The 18,147-nt window shown below is 41.8% G+C and overlaps 2 protein-coding genes across 2 annotated transcripts in view; both read right to left on the bottom strand.

Annotated features, from left to right (window-relative positions):
• Window positions 1-18,147, bottom strand: part of LOC117388400 (TNFAIP3-interacting protein 3-like) — a 144,578-nt gene that overhangs the window by 64,550 nt on the left and 61,881 nt on the right. The window lies entirely within an intron of this gene.
• cdk13 (cyclin-dependent kinase 13) lies at window positions 7,707-18,045 on the bottom strand. The gene is made up of 14 exons (XM_033986214.2): window positions 16,081-18,045; window positions 15,313-15,879; window positions 14,715-14,873; window positions 14,500-14,639; window positions 14,092-14,262; window positions 13,824-14,013; window positions 13,695-13,751; window positions 13,488-13,589; window positions 13,013-13,090; window positions 12,799-12,915; window positions 12,200-12,331; window positions 11,926-12,122; window positions 10,431-10,910; window positions 7,707-9,719 (listed from the first exon to the last, which is right to left on the bottom strand). Exons 1-14 carry the CDS (start codon window positions 17,169-17,171, stop codon window positions 9,112-9,114), a joined length of 4,089 nt encoding a protein of 1,362 aa, XP_033842105.1. The 5' UTR covers window positions 17,172-18,045; the 3' UTR covers window positions 7,707-9,111.

Below are 18,147 nucleotides of genomic sequence, written 5' to 3'. Positions count from 1 at the left end.
TACACCATAAAACTTTAGTGGAGGGTCAGCCAACTGCTTGTCTCTATGGAGATGTTACACAGAATGTCATTAAGCTCCATGGAGACGAGCCTGTGGCCAAGTTACAGGTCAGATCAGTGGGGATGCGAGCCTGCTCACGATAAGATTTTTTTAGCAACAAAAACACCTTTAATTATATGCCGTGTGGTCATGCAATAACATCTCCATGGTGACAAGCAGGCAGCAGACCCTTCATAAGAAAAGTTACATAGTGCACCTTTAAATCAGAACATTGCCTGTTCACTCACATTAAAGCCACGGTATGTAACTTTTTAGCAGACTCAAACAAAAGCATGTTGTTTTGTTTTTTTGTTTTTTTACTTTCGTTGTGTTTATTGCACTGACATACGGGCTTGCATCTCCACAAACCTTACTCTTATTTGGCCTGGAGAAGGGCCTCTTCTTGCTTGTTTCCAAGAAAATGTTGTTCCTTTGGCTATAATTTTCCAGAGTAGGGCATCAAACTGATCTATCTCCATGTAGAACGTTCCAAAGTGTGATTTTAACTTTCGATTTTCACAGAATTACGCGGGTGCCTAACCACCTGCAGAAAGTTGCACACTGTACCTTTAAGCCATGTGATTGATCTCAGTGACATAATCATTTAGTTTAATTTTACAAAAAGTCCAGACAAAAACAAAACATTACAACATTACTGCCCAAAGTCCTGTCTGGACCCCTGAGCCAAGGCTGTGCTCTGACAAACAAGTTTCAAAAGTTTGCACCAAAAGCTAGAGGCTATGCTAGAGGCGCGCTAACATAATTGGCCAGCTTGTTTATTCCACAGTTTTGTATAAAGTTAGAGAATGTCCATGAGCTTGCAACCTGCCACCGAGCAATAAGCAATCCCAAGACAAGACATATCTGAGCAGGAAAAAAATCTGTAATTAAATAAATGCAGTATAGGTACGTCTAATGCCATGCTGTGGAACATTTCAGGCACAGCAGTAGCCTAACCATGGAGACAAGCGGGCAGCGGAAAACAACCACACCAGAAAAGTTACATAGAGAATATTTAATCATCACAGTTTGCCCCACTTAGTCTAATAAGATGAGCAGGCCTGTTAAATAAGTATAACTAGGCAAATGCTGTTACTTCTTTTGTTAGGTCATTCCCCTAAAATCTAAAACAGGTCTACTATTTAAAACAATAACACAATAAGTGAGTTTTTTTACACAACACATTGTTAAATTCAGCAGCAGAGGTGAGGGAAATTGAGGGAGGTACTTCACATTCGCCTCTAAAACATTACATCATCGACATAAGAGTAAACCACATAACCTGTGTATGAAACTGCAACGAAAGCACATTTAGACCACCGCTGGCTAATTACAGACACATACAAACAGTAGGGCACATTAGGGATTAGCCATTGTGTCTGCTGACTCATCTTTGCTTAACGAGGTGCACAGTAACCTTGGGCACCATGACTCAGTCCAGGTCAACTTTATGGTTATGTGAGCATCCGATCACAACCTGAGCTAAAGTCAGCCCAAACATCACATACATACTCCTGATTACTTATTTAAATTAAACGCTAGTATGCTTTACAGAAACAATAATGCTCTTAACAACAGCTATATGGTATTATTATTATTATTATTATTATTATGCCTTTCATATAGAACAAAACTAAAACCACCATTATGAAAGACTGACCGTGACAATATTAAAATCATAAAAGGCTTCATTTAATATGTATTTAAAACAATAATGTGTCAGTAATTATTAGCTTATGTGTTATTCCATATGTTAAAGGGACAGTATGTAAGAATTGGATTTAAATTTCCATAAAGCTGACCTTACTGTGTGGAGGTACGATATGAAGTACGATCATTTGTAGCTTTTACTGATAACAACCGCATGTTCAGTTATTCTTAATTATAAAAACATTGGACACGATGGCCAAGTCAAGTCCATTATCCAATCAGAAAGCAGAATGAGGCTCACAGGTGTCTTTCATTTAAGTTGCCAGTTTCAATGCTGAAATCCAGTTGGTTTAAACCTAAAAGGACACTCTTTGATCTGAAGCTTCACTACCTCAACCCCAGCAGCTGCAGACAATCATGAATCAGTGCCTGTGCAGCTGCTGTAGGTGCGTATGTGTGTGTATGTGTGTGTGTGTGTGTGTTCTCAATATGCAGGTTATGGCACCAGGTTCAGTTGTGATTGTAGTAGTCTGAGTGTAAGCTACATATCGGCCTATACAGTTCCTTTAACATTTAATTCATATGTTCACAATCTGTCCTCCATAAATATATAACTATTCTGCTATAATCTGGCATATTTACACTGCAATTACAGATGTCCATTAAAATACACTGTCCCTATCAAATAAATACATAAGTAAATTAGGCTACACTGAACAGTGAAAGCTGAAACTTGACTGTTAAAAGCAGAAAATAAAATGTACACATGCTCCTTTCTCTAATTTTGTCAAATGAAAAGGTGGTGCATGTGATTTAAGAACTTTCAGGAAACGTATTTGGTCCTTTTTAGTCCTATACTGCCCCTTAGTGCATGTAGAGGGTACTGCAGGTGGTAAAGGACATAAAAGGAGAGATATTTGTCATCTCCAGACACATTTTTACAGATCAAATGTAGGCCTTATATAAGACTACATAACAGTATTTAGGTAATTACATTAAATTGGCTGTTATATTACTTCAAAATGGCATTTAGATAAATAGTACATTTTTGCCATTTGAATAAGCCTATAGAAGCCTTCATTAGCCTCCAAACACACATCTGACTGTTAAGTTCTACTGTGTAAAACTATTAAAAAATCAACACCTGTTCACCTGTTCAAAATGGGAAAATATGTTATGTATTCAATAATATAACCTAAAATAAAGAAAATATAAAATTGTAGTCAAGGTGAAATCCAATCAGGTTCATCTGGTCTTCCTTTAATTTATTTTAATCGATTATTTTTTCAGACCAAGGTTTAGTTTGTTTCCATACCTGACAGTTTCAATTGCTCACTAGCGATCTTCCTCAGAGGGTGGTCATGTGATGTTGCTGTGACCTGTCCCATCAGCTCATTTAGACAAGTTTTGGTGCTGTCTTCCTATTGTAGGCAGAACAGGAGCAACTCAAATCAACCATTTCTGACCACTGTAAAAGAAAGAGCCGCATTATGAACTTGGAGCAAACATCATAGGACGAGAGGACAACAAACAACGTCACTGGATTAAGTAGGCAATTAAAATACGTAAACATGCTCACAGGACTTCAAACCAAGACAAGGGGGGCTTTTTACTCTCACGCACCTGGGATACTGCCCTTAAGAAGTCGGACTGCAGGTGGCGCTGTTGTCCTGCCCCCAAAAGTAGGAAGACAGCACCAAAATCAGTTGAACACATCACAGCAACATCACATCTCTGAGGAAGACCCCTAGTGAGCAGCCTAAACTGTCAGATATGAAAACAAACTAAACCCTGATAGGAAGCATAGACTGTACATAAAAATGGACATAGCTCAGTGATCATGGGCGCGCTTCTGGCTCCAGTTCACTTTACATTGAAAAATCATCACCGCTCTCTCTGTAACTGCTGCAGTGAGCCTCGTCATTTTGGTTTTAAAATGTTCGTACTGACCCGTTCTACATGACCTTGGTATTTTTATTCTGCTATTTTGCCTGTAAATCAAATTATGAAGAGTAATAACAGACAAATCAGGCGCCTTCTGTCCTCGGCAATAGGTTTGACTGACAGCGTTGCTAAGTGCCCACTCCCTGCTAAATCGAGGGACATTCAACAGCCTCGCTCCGGATTGGTTCTTTGGTTGCTATGATACTTGTGGTCGGAAGTATCATAACCGCTAGATTCGACTAGCTTCATTTGACAGAGACAAACGCTATGGGCGACATCACACTCACTCAGTCCCCTTCTTTATACAGTCTATGGTCTTAAGAAATATTTTATTAAAACAAAGTGAAATCTGCTTACCTAAGAAGTCGCATGGAGCATGGTAGATTGCTTTGTTTTCCTTCTTTTTTTTTTTTTTACAATTTCTCAAAATATTCTTGCAAAATGTTAAGCACTAGTGACATTTAGCAAAAACAACATTGCCATTTTTTCTGACATTTCCAAAAGTGATTTAAAAGACAAATCTGTTCCAGGAAGTAGCCCACCTCCACCTTAGCAATTCATCTTCCATCTCTCCCTCCTCTCCCTCTCTCAGTCCATATTTACTGTTGTTTCAATCACTCACAGAGAATATAAAATACGATGGTGCCTTTCCCTGCTCAGCCACAGTACACCCAGAACCATCCATCATTTTGTGCATATGAATCACTTCACAGATCCACTTTGCGGGGCCTTTTTGGAGGTAATCACTTCCTCATCAGCACAGACGTGACACTGTGATAAATTCGCTCTGTAATGCGATGCGTAAACAAATGACAGATGTGTACGGAATAGTTATATTTAATAGAGAGGAGGAGGTTTGCACTGATCTAAACGGAGAAGTTGTTAGCCTACTGCAGACGTTAGCAATGCAGTTTGAAAATGCTAAAACGAGGTAATGTGTTTTTTTTTTTTTTTTTTTTTTTTGTTTATTTGGCTAAATTATAGGGGCAGTATGTGATGTTTCTGTCAGAGTTGCCCACTTACTTTGTCTGAAATGTGCCACAGTATGGTATTAACATATTCCATTTATTCAATGCTCAAAAATTCATTGAAAGTCGCCCATTCTTACTGTGAGCAGGCTGCATCTCCACAGATCTGACTCTGACTTTGTATCCATGGAGATAAGTATAGATGCCATATGGTCCTGGCAAAGCAAGAACATCTCCATGGAGACAAGTGACTGCAGCTTTAATGAAATACAAAGTGACCAGTATTTTTTATTAAAATGATCCCGCTAATATTGTTACTCAGCTCATAAACCCACAGCAAATTACAAGTTCATTCTCAAAACACATGTAAGCACAGGTATGTAAAAGTACTGCAGTACCCATACCACAGACTCTGGATTCAGGAGCTGTACAACTAAAAGTAGGGCTGCAAGATTTGGGGGAAAAAAATATCTAATTGCGATTTTTCTGACTATTGCGATTAGATTTGCAAATGACATTTTAATGATATGATTCTGTTCAAAGTTCACATTTTAAACGTCTTGATGAAATTGATAGAAAGACTGAAATATGAACTGACAAACTAATACAAGAATCACATTTCAGAACAGGTTTGTACAGATCTAAACTACAGGGTTTGCGGTTTTTATGCTGAATATTTTGTTTGTTGAGGAAATTATGGCACTTCAAAAACTGCAGTCTTTGCGATTTACTAATTACATCTATTCAAATTTCTATTCGAATGCAATTAATCTTGTAGCTCCAGCTGGAAGATTCCTGTTATGCAGTGGTGGAAAGTAATGAAGTACACGTAGCAAAGTTTTGTACTTAAGTATACATTTTAGGTATCTGTATTTTACTTAAGTAGATTTTAAAGTGGCTACTTTTTACTTTGACTTTACTACATTTGAGAGCAGGTATCTGTCCTGGACTGAAAAGTAAAATTATTTTTCTATTATTATTATTATTATTATTATTATTATTATTATTATTATTATTATTATTGAAGACCTGCTGAAAAGGCTGAGGGTTGATTTTTAACACAAGAACAAGAGCTAAATTCAACACAAATTTTTTTTATCAAAATTACTACATTTGAAGGTTTATTAGATCTCAAAACCTGCATGAAATACTTTTACTTTTTACTCTTGAAGTACATTTTTAAACAGGTACTTTAATACTTTTACTTAAATAGATTTTTTCATGTGATACTTCTACTTTTTCTTGAGTATTTTTCTGCTCTGGTATCTGTGCTTTTACTTGAGCCACTGCTGTTATGCATCTTTTTTTTTTTTTTTTTTTTTTTTTTCATGTGGTAAGGTTGAGTACTGTAGCACATCCAAAAACGGGGTCACTATGAAAAAAATATGCCATTATTATGCCATCTTTTTCCTCCTCCCCTATCTGACATGTCAGCATCTCCCCTGTTACAAAAACTACTGCAAATTTAAAACAGTGGCTTGTTTCAGCCAGTTCTCCATCAAACACTGCACAAAAAAGCATTCAGAGAGTCATGTGCCTATACCCCGTCTGAAGAACTCGTCTGCAGTAGAGAGTTCAAAGTCAGAGTTAAGTACTTGAAGCTTGCGTAGACTTGGAAGTGCCATCTTCTCCACATCTCTATCCCCTGACAGTCAGTGGCAGTGACGTTGGTGCTTTTGAAGCTCTGTATCTCCTCGGGCGCGTCTCCTCTGATAAAGAACTGGAGTCTATGGAGCGTTAACCTTCTCCAGATCTTTGAAAGCAGGAGGAGTTTTATATGTGGGAAATACTGCTGATATCTGCCTGTTTAAATGACTCTCTATGGAGCATTGGGTAAAATGTGTTGAATGGGTGGAGTGGCGGGAAGCGTGTCTCTTTGCATCTGATTTGACAGTGCAATTTAGTGGTGTTGTCTATGAACTATTCAGATTAATGGCATTCAGATTGAGGGCAGGGGCCAAGATAACGCTATGCAAACTCACTTGTAGGTTAAAGTGGATTTTATTGTCAATGTAGTTGGTGCAGTCCTGCCCCTAGGGACTCATCTCCAGATCTTGAGCTAGTCTTTGTTAGGACAACCTTAGTGGGAGGATTTTACCTATTGCACGTGTTTTGGGTTGGGGATTGGCTCCACAAATTCACGTGGATATGTTCAGTAATTAAATGTTAACAATAAACCAGCTCAACAAGTCTGTGCTCTGACAGTTAAAACCACAAATTCGACCATAGCATTCTAACCTGTCCTCCAGCTCATTTTTAAGCAATCGGTATAGAAGAAATCACTTGAATGCAGCCAATAGGACAGCCTTTCCTCAGGTGCTGCTCTGACCAATAGGCTTTGAGTATTTGACCAGCTTTAGATGTTTCATTCACAGCAACATCTTAATTCAGATTAGCATGTTTTAATTTAAAGAAATACTAATAGCTTTAATTCCATGTTCATATTTTTTTACATCACTATATTGTCAATGTTTGCCATAGACTGTATATATAAATGGACATAGCTAACCTGCTAGCCGCTGTGTTCCAAAAAGGAAGTGAGCATGAGCGGGCCTCTGGCCCCAATTCACTTTACATTGGTAAACTGTCGCTCATCTCTCCAACTGCTGCTGTTAGGCTTGTCATTTTGATCTTAAAATGCATTTAGGCCCGCTCTACATTATTCTGGTTATTTTATTTTGCTATTGTGTTTGTAACTCAAGATATGAACATTAATGAGACAGATCAGGCGTCTTCTTTCCCAGAGGTTGCTCCTGCTAGTGTTAGCAACAAGCCTGATTGACAGCGTTGCTAAGTTTTTTAAATGGATTTTTAATCATTTTACAGTTTCATTTTGTATTGTTCTATTTTGGTGTCTTGATGTACAGCGGCCTTGAAAGGCGCCTAACAAATAAAATGTATTATTATTAAGCACCCGCTTCCAACTAAACCAGCAGTGCAGGTGGGAAGGGACATTCCAAATCCTCGCTCTGGATTGGCTCTTTGGTTGCTAAGATACTCGCAGGAAATCGGCTCCAAATTTGCCACTATAACTGCTAGCCTCGGTGAGCTTCATTTAGCTGGAGTCAAATGTTATTGGTGATGTGACACTAAAAGAGACACTACTACATTGTGGCATTTCTTTAATAAACATTTGCCAAAGGAATGAGGGAGGGGACAAAATGATTTAGTACAAAAAAGACAGTTTCCTTTTTGACCTGGAGTTCTGGGTTTCTGCTCATGATTTTACACCTAGTGGCAAATAGAAAGTCAATACCGCCTTCTTCCATTATTATTGTTCCATATTTCACAGCGGACATCCAGGAAGTGCTAGCAGTCCTTTGTCCCTGCGCCCATACAGACTTCAGCTCCACATGATCTGTTAAAAGAGACTATATTCCTAAGTGTGCAGAAGAAGCACAAATCCATTAGTTTGAATTTTCAGAGCTAAAACCTTGCTCCTGCTTCAGTCAGTGGTGTGAAACAATACTAGTCTTCTCCTGAATCCATTTCGGAACAGGGTAAGTAAGGATTCAAAATGTACCCGACCTGACATCTGTACACTCCAAAAAAGTTTAATTTAAAAGACAGCAGAATTAGAAAAAATATGAAAATGGTGCGAGCAACAAAAGCTCTTGGTGTTTTTCGGCTGTCTCTCTCGACAGTTTCAATTCAAAGTTGCATTGTGTAACTTTCATTGTGTTGGGTCTCGTGCCTGCTTCTACCTATGGAGGTGATATTGTTTTGTCTTGTATGTTCCACAGTATGACATGAAAAGGTCCTACATTAGGCAAAAATTGACTCTTGTGAGCTTTAAGCCATGTCAGAATGTTGTTACCTCCTCAAAAACATAGCCAGAGTTGTGTTTTGTTTCATTGACACAGGTTTGGAGATGTAGACAGGGATGTAGACTAATAATCCAGGGTTACTCAAACATCACAATGCTGTTCCACCTTGTGATGCGGTAGTTTAAAGTTAACGGCTACGTTTAACCTTTTGTTTAATGGCAATAGGGCTGCATTCCTTTAGCCGTTGACTAATCTGTTGACGGAGTCTTAGTCAACTACATTTTGTATTAGAAGATTAGTTATTTTATTTAGAAGGATTTAGAAGGGACAACAGCACAAAGGAGAAGGCAAAAAGGGGTTTTATCTTAAAATTTGAATTACAAGTATAATCTGCCTTTTTACATATAAACACAGTTTCCTAATACTTTTCTGTTAAAATCCTTTTTGCATGAACTCCAGTTTTTGAGTGCAGTTTGGGTCAGATACATAGTCAGATCATAGATACTGAAAAGTTTTGCCACACCCTCACCTTTTTAGTTAACTAATCAATCGGCAGCACATGCCTTTAATCAGATACAGCCCTAGCTGTCAAACTGTGGAATAAACCAGGCAAAGCAATAAATATTTCCATGGAGACGAGTAAGCAGGACTCTCCATCAGAAGTTACATACTGCATCTTTAACGATATTTGGAACTATTGGCTCTTCGAGGGGAGTCCGTTGTCCGCCGTGGCTCGCTGTCCATCAGAATGGCAGTCCCCGCCCCCTGATCGTTGCCGTGGAGTTCACATGTGGTACGTAGCCCAGTGGTAACGGCGCTTGTACGGGTGGAGGAGGGGGACCGTCTTTGTGAGCCATGGCGTGGTTGTACAAATGGATGGCATTGGGGTTGGGTGCTCCTTCTACGGGCAAAGGGCTGTGGGTGTATTCGAAGCGGTGGTCCTTGTCCCCGGAGAACATCATGCCGGGTGCGGCGCTGGAGCCCGTGCCAGGAGGGTAGTGGTCCGGGTGGGCAGAGGAAGAGGAGGAGGAGCTAGGGGGCTGGGTGGGGCCGCTGAAGACTTCTCTGAGGGCGTGAGGAGGGAGACCGCCTCCCAGCATGTGACCCATATAGCTGTCGCCAAAGCCTGTGGGGGGGAAGGAGGGAGGAGGGGGTTGGCTGTAGTCTGTAGGTGTGGGGAGTGTTGTTGGGAGGGTGGCGTCTGCTCCTGAGGGAGGGAGAGGAGGGGCCAGGCCTGGTTTAGGTTCAGGGGGAGGCTGTCTATAGTCCAAGTCTGCGTGAGGGGGGGGCTCTGGGGGCTCAGGGGGGCGCTGGTCTGGAGGTAGTATGGGCATGCTTCCAACTTCAGAAACTGGAAGAGAAAGGAGTGCAAATATTTTTTAAACAGATAACAGAGCCATGGGTATCTGTTTTGCTGTAACATTTAGAGTTGCCAAAAGTATCAAGAAACAGATACTCATCTATACTAAAACTAGTATCAAAACTAGATACTCATTTGAGCATATATCAATAATAAAAAGGTCACATTCACAAGACAGAAATTAACAGTTCCTAAATAGCTTTACAATAATCTTGAGCTGTATCAGAACAAGTATAAGACCCCATAGACTAGTATACGCCCATGGACTACTATGGAACCTACTGGGACGACACAGATCACATGGCAATTTACAAGAAAATACTATGATTTAATGTTGAAAATCACATTTTATTGTCTAAAGAAAGGGTTTTTTTTATTATTATCTATTGGAATTGGTACCGAGTCTATTCCTTAGTATCGAAATTGAGTTTGAAATTTTAGTATCATGACAACACTAGTAACATTTAAAAAGTTCACAATTTCCATGGAGAAAAGCACTTGACACCAACAGACCAAGTTACCGGTCAGCATTTGTAATTGCCTAGAATGTTTTACTGTATGACAAGTTTAATATGACATATTAAACTTTTTGGCATTTATACAAACTAATAATATGCCTCTTTGTCTCCATAGATACAAAGAGGTAGAGAAACCCTCACCAGAAAGGTTACATTGTACACCTTAAAAAAAAAAAAAACCTACCTGGAGACACAGGGCTTGGTTCTGGAGGCTGCTGTACATCTGGAGGCACGACTGTAGCTGTACCAGTGCTGTTGTTCTCTGCTCCATCCACTGCATCGCCGGGCTCCTGTCTCTGGGTCTGCTGGGCCTGAAGGAGCTGGGCCAGGAGCATGGTCATAGCGGTCTGCGTGGCGGCCACCTCTCCCTCTGGAATAGTGGGCGGGGCAGGCGTCGGGGGTGAGGGGGGCTTGGGCATAGGAGGCGTGCGGGGTACTCCTGGAGGCTGGGGGGCTTTCACTAAGGCGGGTTGTGGAGGGGGTGGTTCGGCTGGTTCTGCGGGGGCCAGGGCTTTGGACAGCTGCTGTAGAGTCTCCTGGTTCACCTTGGTGCCCATGGCCTGGACGAACTGCGCCGTACTGGCTGTGCTCTTGGTCTGCCCCAGGAAGTTCAGCAGCACCGCCAACTGCTCCTGGGTCAGCTGGGAGTTTGGGCCTTTCGGATCTGTGCGGAGGTGAGAAAAACATAAGTTGCAATTTATACAAAAATGGAGTTTGTGTAGTTCTAATTCCTTCAAGGGCCCATATTACACTATATTATTACTATGTTATAATGTTGTTTCCTCATCAAAAACACACCCAGAGTTGTCTTTTGTTTCATTCACACATGTTTAGCACATAAATCCTGCATAAGCTAAGTTCTTCTCTGAAACTGAGAACACTCTGTTCCACCTTGTGATGTCATGTGGTAATACAGGAAGTGCTCCACTATGTTTTTTAAATTCCATACATCTTTCCATACACCAATTTCAGCTTTGGAATTGCCATACTCTGCTGAACAAAAAGGAAAAGGGGAAAGGTTGCCGTTAACTTGAAAACTACCGTTACATGACATCACAAGGTGGAAGAAAGCATTTTCAGCTTTGGAGATGTAGACAGACTAATAAAGAATTATTCAAATGTGTAAATGAAAAAAAAAACAAAAAAAACAAAAAACAACACAACTCCAGGTATGTTTTTGATGACATAACATTCTAACATGGCTTAAAGATCACAATCAATTTAGCATTATATAGAATCTTTAACATTGCTTTAAAGTTGTTGTTTCTAGCTGGAGCTGGAGATGAGACCACTGTGTACATCTAAATATAAATCATTTTACCCTCTGAGAATCAGGAAGTGCACCATTATCATGCAAAACTTTGCTCTGGTCTCTGAAACTTGTGACTTAGAAACATTCCTAACACATTCCTAGCATCCTAATCATTCACCATTACAATGAATGTAGAATGTGTTAGGAAAAGTGAGGAAATACATTTGGATCATTACAAACCATTCAAAATGAACCACTAACATTTTTCACATTTTTAAGATAATACAAATCAGATACAGTGTCTTTAAAAATATTACATTATACTGAGAAATTTTAAACAGTATTTAATAAAAAGTTGACTAGGTGATATAAATCGACTATTGGAATAAAAAGTGCATATACAGACTCTGAATGCAGTGATACTGACCCAGCAGTGCAGAGGCAGCAGCATTCTGAGCTTTGAGAGCCCCAGAGACGGGGAAACCCTGGGGAGTGTTGCTGCGGCTGTCGTCCAGCCCCAGCTCTTTGCGCGGAGCTTTGGGGGCGGCCATTTCCTCAGGCATCTGCTTCTGACGTCGACGCTTCTTACTCCACAGCTCATGACAGTCCTGCCACAGAGGGAGACTGGTACACACAGAGACAGGTGAGAAGAGTGCAGTTAAACTAACTAGAACATGTAAAATTCAAGTGTAAACACGTACTCTGGTGGGGGCATCTTGTCAGGGTCCACGTCCTTCAGGAACTCACTGCCCAGAGCTTGTTCGGCTGTGCACCGTTTGCTGGGATCCAGGTTCAACATGTGGTCGAACAGATCCAGTGCTGCGGGAGGAATACTGGAGAAGGGAGAACAATATCTATTTGTTATAATAATCAATAGTTACAACTAGGGATGCACGATCAAGCTTTTTCTGTTCCAATACAGACACTTACTTGTATCTGTCAATACCCAATGTCAACCAATACTGGTTCAGAGACTGAAAATTTATTCCGCCAAAACAGCAAACAGTAAAAAAAAGAAAAAAAAAGAAAATGTGTTTTGTAACTCATCATTAAATGTAATTACAGAACAGCTTTGTAAAATTACAAGTTTAATCATATGAGATTTTTCGGCCAAAACTGGCTAAAATCGTCTTATTGAACAAATGTATAGACCAAAAAGTGATAACGGCTGAACCGATATCCAATCGGCACATCCTTAGACAATATCAATGTAATGGATTTAATTTTAATAGATTATGACTTTTTAAAAAGTAATAGCAGTAACATACATCGCTATAAATCCTGGTCACATCAAACTTACAAAGCAAACTCCTCCCGTAGCCGCCTCCTGTATTGTTTCTTTGGTTTCATGGTGTTGAAGAAGGGAAGCTTTATGACATCGGGCCATACAGCAGGGCACGGACTGCCGCAGATCCGACTAAAAGCAAAAAGGTGTCATTTGTTTAAAAACAGAGTTAGTTAAGTTAAAAAATAGACCAAATAGAAAGTACTGATGTCAGTGTTCTTCATCAAACCTTATTAGTTCCAACTGGGCCAGTTCTTGATTTGCTTGAAAAATTGGTCTCTTAGTGAAGAGCTCTCCAAGAATACACCTGGAATGTACAGGATTTGTGTCAATCATAATCAAGAAAATAACCATGAACCCCCATACCATTTCAAAATCAAGATTAAAGCCGGACTACAACAGGCCCAAACCAATTGCCTGGCAAGTCTAGAATGTTATCGCTGATCATTTCACTCATATCCCTCTGTATAAAAAATACATTTAGATCAAAATCAAATTTCTTTCTCCTTAGATGAGAGTTTAGTGCTTTGCTCTGCCGAAATGTTTCAGTCCCCGGTGAGATTTAGTCCTTTGTATAGTTCAGTGACCAGATTGATCATTGTAAAGTATTGGAAAGTGTGTGTTCTGGAACCCCCGCAAGCACATGAAGCCTACCACAGGACAAAACCACATTAGGTCTGTGGATTTGACTCCTTATTCCTTACCCGCAGCTCCATACGTCGATAGCAGGGGTGTACCTCTCCTCACCCAGGAGCAGTTCTGGGGGACGATACCATAGTGTAATCACTTTGTTGGTGTATGGCCGACTGGAAGGAAAATAAATTATTATTAAACGCAATTATTCAAATGAAATGCAATTCAAAGTCAAATAGATGCTTCTCAACCATCAGACATAGGAGGAATTAACTCACCTTTCCTCTGAGTTATACAGGCGAGCAAGCCCGAAGTCTGCCAGCTTTATTTGACCTCTGAAAGATAAAACAGGAGATATGTAAATAGCAGTCTAAATAACTATATAGGGACTAACTGTATGAACTGACTTGTTATTGAGCAGAATATTGGAACACTTGATGTCCCTGTGAAGAAAGTTTTTCTTGTGGCAGTAATCGAGGCCCTCCAGCAGCTGACGCATGAAAGACTTTATATGGCTCTCATTGAAATGGACCAGGCCGGACTCCAGTAGACCCATCAGGTCGTGGTCCATATATTCAAACACTAAATAAAAAGCACCTAACAAAAAGAACAGTTATATGAAGACTGCTTTTTCCAAACTCAAAATTCATGCATCTTGACCAACAGGCCTTGTACCTTTATCGTTTTTAAAGTCCAGCGCATCCTCCTTATCTGTAACTATCTCCTTCATGTTTATGATACTCTTGTGGTTAAGTTGTCGCAGGATTTTGATCTCTCTGATTGCTGTGATCGGGAAGCCCTCCTTTTCATTGTCCAGCCTGACCTTCTTTAAAGCCACCATTTCAGCTGTTTGCAAGAAAACAAAAGTTACAAATTGTAACTATGGTTCGAAGGAATCCCAGATGACTGCCAGAGGGTGGTGCTGAAAGCACTGAATGAATCTCTGCACAGGTGCAAACAGAACATTCAGTGCCTTCAGCACCACCACCTCCTGGCGGTCAGGAGGGATGAAATAGAACAGTGTATTTATCTTGCTTCAACATTCCTAACCACATTTTCCCAAGTTATTTAATATATACACACCCGTGTCTTTGTCTTTAGCTTTGTACACCTGCCCGTATGTGCCCTCTCCTGTGATGCCAATGATCTCAAACTTGTCCACACAGCGTTTTCCCCAGTCGATTTCGATCTCTTTAATCTCACCATATCTCGGTCCACATATTCTGGAAAACAAAAAGTCATCCACATGCATGATGTCTAGGTAGGTGCGTAGAAATAAATACTAAATCAGCGCATACTTGGGTCTCCTGCGGGCTGCTTGAGCCTTCTTCTCATCCATTGGACTGTGTGGGGACGAGGTGCCACTGGGAAGCTCGGGAGGCAGGGGCAGATCAGTCAAGAGTGTGCGAGCCTTCCTCTCCGACTTCTTCTTCCCTGAGAGTAAGTTGTCCTTCAAGCTAATAAAAAAGATTATTCACTTAATTTGTGTTGTCACGATACTAACATTTCCGGCTCAATTTCAATACTAAGGAATAGATTTGATCCCCCATGCTGATTCCAATACCATAAAAAATCAAAAACTCTTTATTTAGACAATAGTATGGCCATTTAATGTTCAAAATGACATTCTATTTTTTATATTACCATGTGGTCTTATATATGTAATCCCTCAGTCATCCAGGTATACTCCATAGTGGTCCATGGGTGTGTGCTAATTTGTGGTTTTACACTTGTCCTGATACAGCTCAAGATCATTCTAAAATTATTCAGGAAAGGTTTATTTCTGTCCTGTGAATGTGACTTTAAATATTAACACTTAAGTATCAAGTTACAAGTTTTAGTATTGATTAGCATCAGATTTTGGAACAGAGATATTGAAATAGTCTCAAACTTTACCTTTCTCCTTTCTCTGAGTTCTCAGCTGTGGGAGGCATTGGCAACGACAACAAACTAGACCCGAGTGAAGCTGTAATTTTGTCCTTTTCCTTGAGTGGTGTGGCTGGTGGGGCTTTCCTCTTATCTCTCTGTAGTGTGTCCTCTTTGCTCTTCCCATCTCTGTCCTTCGTTGCGTGATGCTCACTGCTCCTTTTGACTGAGCGTTCCGGTGGTGATGGTGGTGGTGCGCTCAGTGGGGGGGTCCGGGGCCCTTTCTCTGGAGGGGGCGAGGGGGGCCGTCCTTTCCGTGAGGTGTGGTTGATCTTGGGGCTGGGCTGGTGAGACGCCGAGGAGCCCTTGGTCGGGGTAGATGTGTTGCTGGAGTTCTTGGCTTTGGCTGCTGCTTCTGCTGCTTTAGCTTTCTTTTGTTTGCTCAGCTCAGCGGCCAGGCTGGATTTGAAGGTGAGTGTGCTTGGGGACAGGCTGGATGGACGACTGCGGGAGCGAGAGTGGCGGTCACGGTGGCGGCTGCGCGAGCGAGAGTGTCGGGAGGTATAAGGACTTCTGCTGCGGGAGCGGGCAGAGCGCCTGCAGAGAGAACATTAAAGAAACTCTCATATCAACCAGAAAACAGGGAACCAAACATGACACTGGTATGTTTTTATGAAAAGAGACTGCAGAAAGAGTTAGCTATTAGCATGAATAAGTCTATAATAAAATTACCTACTCATTATCTCCAACCAATAAACCATAAGCAAGTACAAGATGTATCACAGATAAGAGTCTTACCTGACATCTGGACTGGGGCTTAAAGACTTCTTGTATGGACTTCTGGACCTCTTACGGCTTGCATAAGGGCTGGACCCAAACTCTCCTTGTTCATAGCTTGGTGACCTGCGCCAGTTGGCTGGACTGGCTGGAGAACGTTTCCGTTTGTTGGTAGAGTAAGAACTGGGAGATTTTGAGACACCATATGATCCATAACTATCTGCATCTCGATTGTAATAAGTGGTGATGGGAGACAGTTTTTTGCTGCTATAAGGTGGACTTCTTCTAGATACCAGCTGGTTATAAGCAGGAGATTGGTAGCTGTAGGATGTCCCATAGGGACTGTCTGTTTTTAAGCCAGGACTCCTCCTGTACGCCCTGAGCTCTTCTCGGTCTTCTCTGTAGGCCAGAGGAGCATCTCGATATGCAGATGGGGGCTCTTTCTCAGCTCTCGTTTTGCTCCTATGCCCTTTAGAATCCCTTTTATCTGCAGATTGTGAAGATGATGTCCTCTTACCGTTTCGGTCACTGCTTCTTGCAGTGTCTCTGTGGTTTTTAGAGCCACTTAGGCTGCCTCCACTCCTGACTTTAGAGTCCTTCTCGCGGCTCCGGCGCTCCTTCCTCCTGCTCAGCTCTCTATCCTGTTTGCTCCTTTCTGATGGTCCTTTAGTTTGCTCCTTACTGAGGGCAACTGCCTCACGACTTCTAGACAAACTTTTGTCTGGGGTTGTAGGTCCATTATATTCACCAAGGTCAACATCACTGAGTGGGTCCCCTGGCAGACTGTCAGCCAGCGGGTCAAGTTTAGGCGAAGGGCTCCCAGAAAAGCGCTCTGACTGTGAGCTCACGTCATCGTACTCTACCAATGTCTGAAGCTCCGTGTCTTTCTCAAACACATCTCTGCGCTCATGGTTGTGTTCCCCTGTCAGTCCCGCACGCCACAGGTTTCTGTCCCGGGCCTGTCTGCGCCTCTTCCTCTTGGATGTCGATGGGCGCCTCTTGTCACGGCGCTTGTCTCTCTGGCCGCTGCTCCGCCTGTCCTGTCGGTTAGCATTCCTCTGTCCAGAGGGGCTGCGCGCCCGGGCCTCCCGGAGCACCTCTGTGTTAGGCATTGGCTCCACACACAGATAAAGGACGTGGTCGTTACAAGTGCTAATGTGTATTATATATGTGCCTTCGCAGGTGGGTCACTTGTTCCATGGAACAAAACATTCGCCTAGCTGGGAAAGGCTAAGTAGCTTACAGCGTAGCAAACTGACAATTGGTAAGCCAGCTAGCTAGCCATCAGCCGAGCCCAATGTTAGCATTACAAAGCCAACTGTATGAATATCATTCAGCACAGACGACTGTTTAGCAGTCAGGTGCAAGTACAAAATGCAACATGATACACGCTGTGTTCGTCATTGCAATGGGTCAATAAAAATAAGCCCAAAGGCGCCTGCAAAACGAGTTAGCCAATGCTAATGTGCTTAGCCAGCTAGTCACCATTAGCGTTAGCTAACATGATCCGGCTACTCAGTCGCATTTGTCTTCATGGTCACAACTCCCACCTGCAGCCTTATCAATATTCAAATCCGTCTGTCCTGGAATGTCGCAGGTCCTGTCCACGCATAAATCCATTCAAAAGATGGCGTTACATTCAAAGAAACAAACCATGGCTCTTCTCAAACTTCTCTCCTTCCATCACTGAGCACTGTGCAACAAGGAAGTGCTCACACGAGTTAGCCGGATAGCCGCTGCTAGGTTAGCTTCATGCACTTGAGCCGCGTCTTTCTCTGTGCGGCGAGCCCCTCAGTCCAGATGGAATAAAAACAATGAGCAAATAGTCCGCTGCATTCACGCGTCCCGCTCAGACGCCCTCTGCGTTAGGGACTTAAGTAACACACACAACATATCCTGCGAGGTAAACGGTAAAGCTCCCAGATCAATGCAATAACATAAGAAATTTGTTGGGCTGGTGGCTAACGGTACCGCTGGTCCGGGCCCAGGCAGCTTTCAAACTCTAGGCCCGTGCGTCGGCGTCAACCAATGACGCCCGCCAGCGTAATCCTGAACAGAGCGTACGTCACTCACGAGGGGAACCCCTGC

Source organism: Periophthalmus magnuspinnatus, chromosome 20 (assembly GCF_009829125.3).
Source record: "Periophthalmus magnuspinnatus isolate fPerMag1 chromosome 20, fPerMag1.2.pri, whole genome shotgun sequence".
Lineage (NCBI taxonomy): Eukaryota > Metazoa > Chordata > Actinopteri > Gobiiformes > Gobiidae > Periophthalmus > Periophthalmus magnuspinnatus.
The sequence above is the reverse complement of the archived record's forward strand: the minus strand, read 5'-3'. Positions and strand labels throughout refer to the sequence as shown.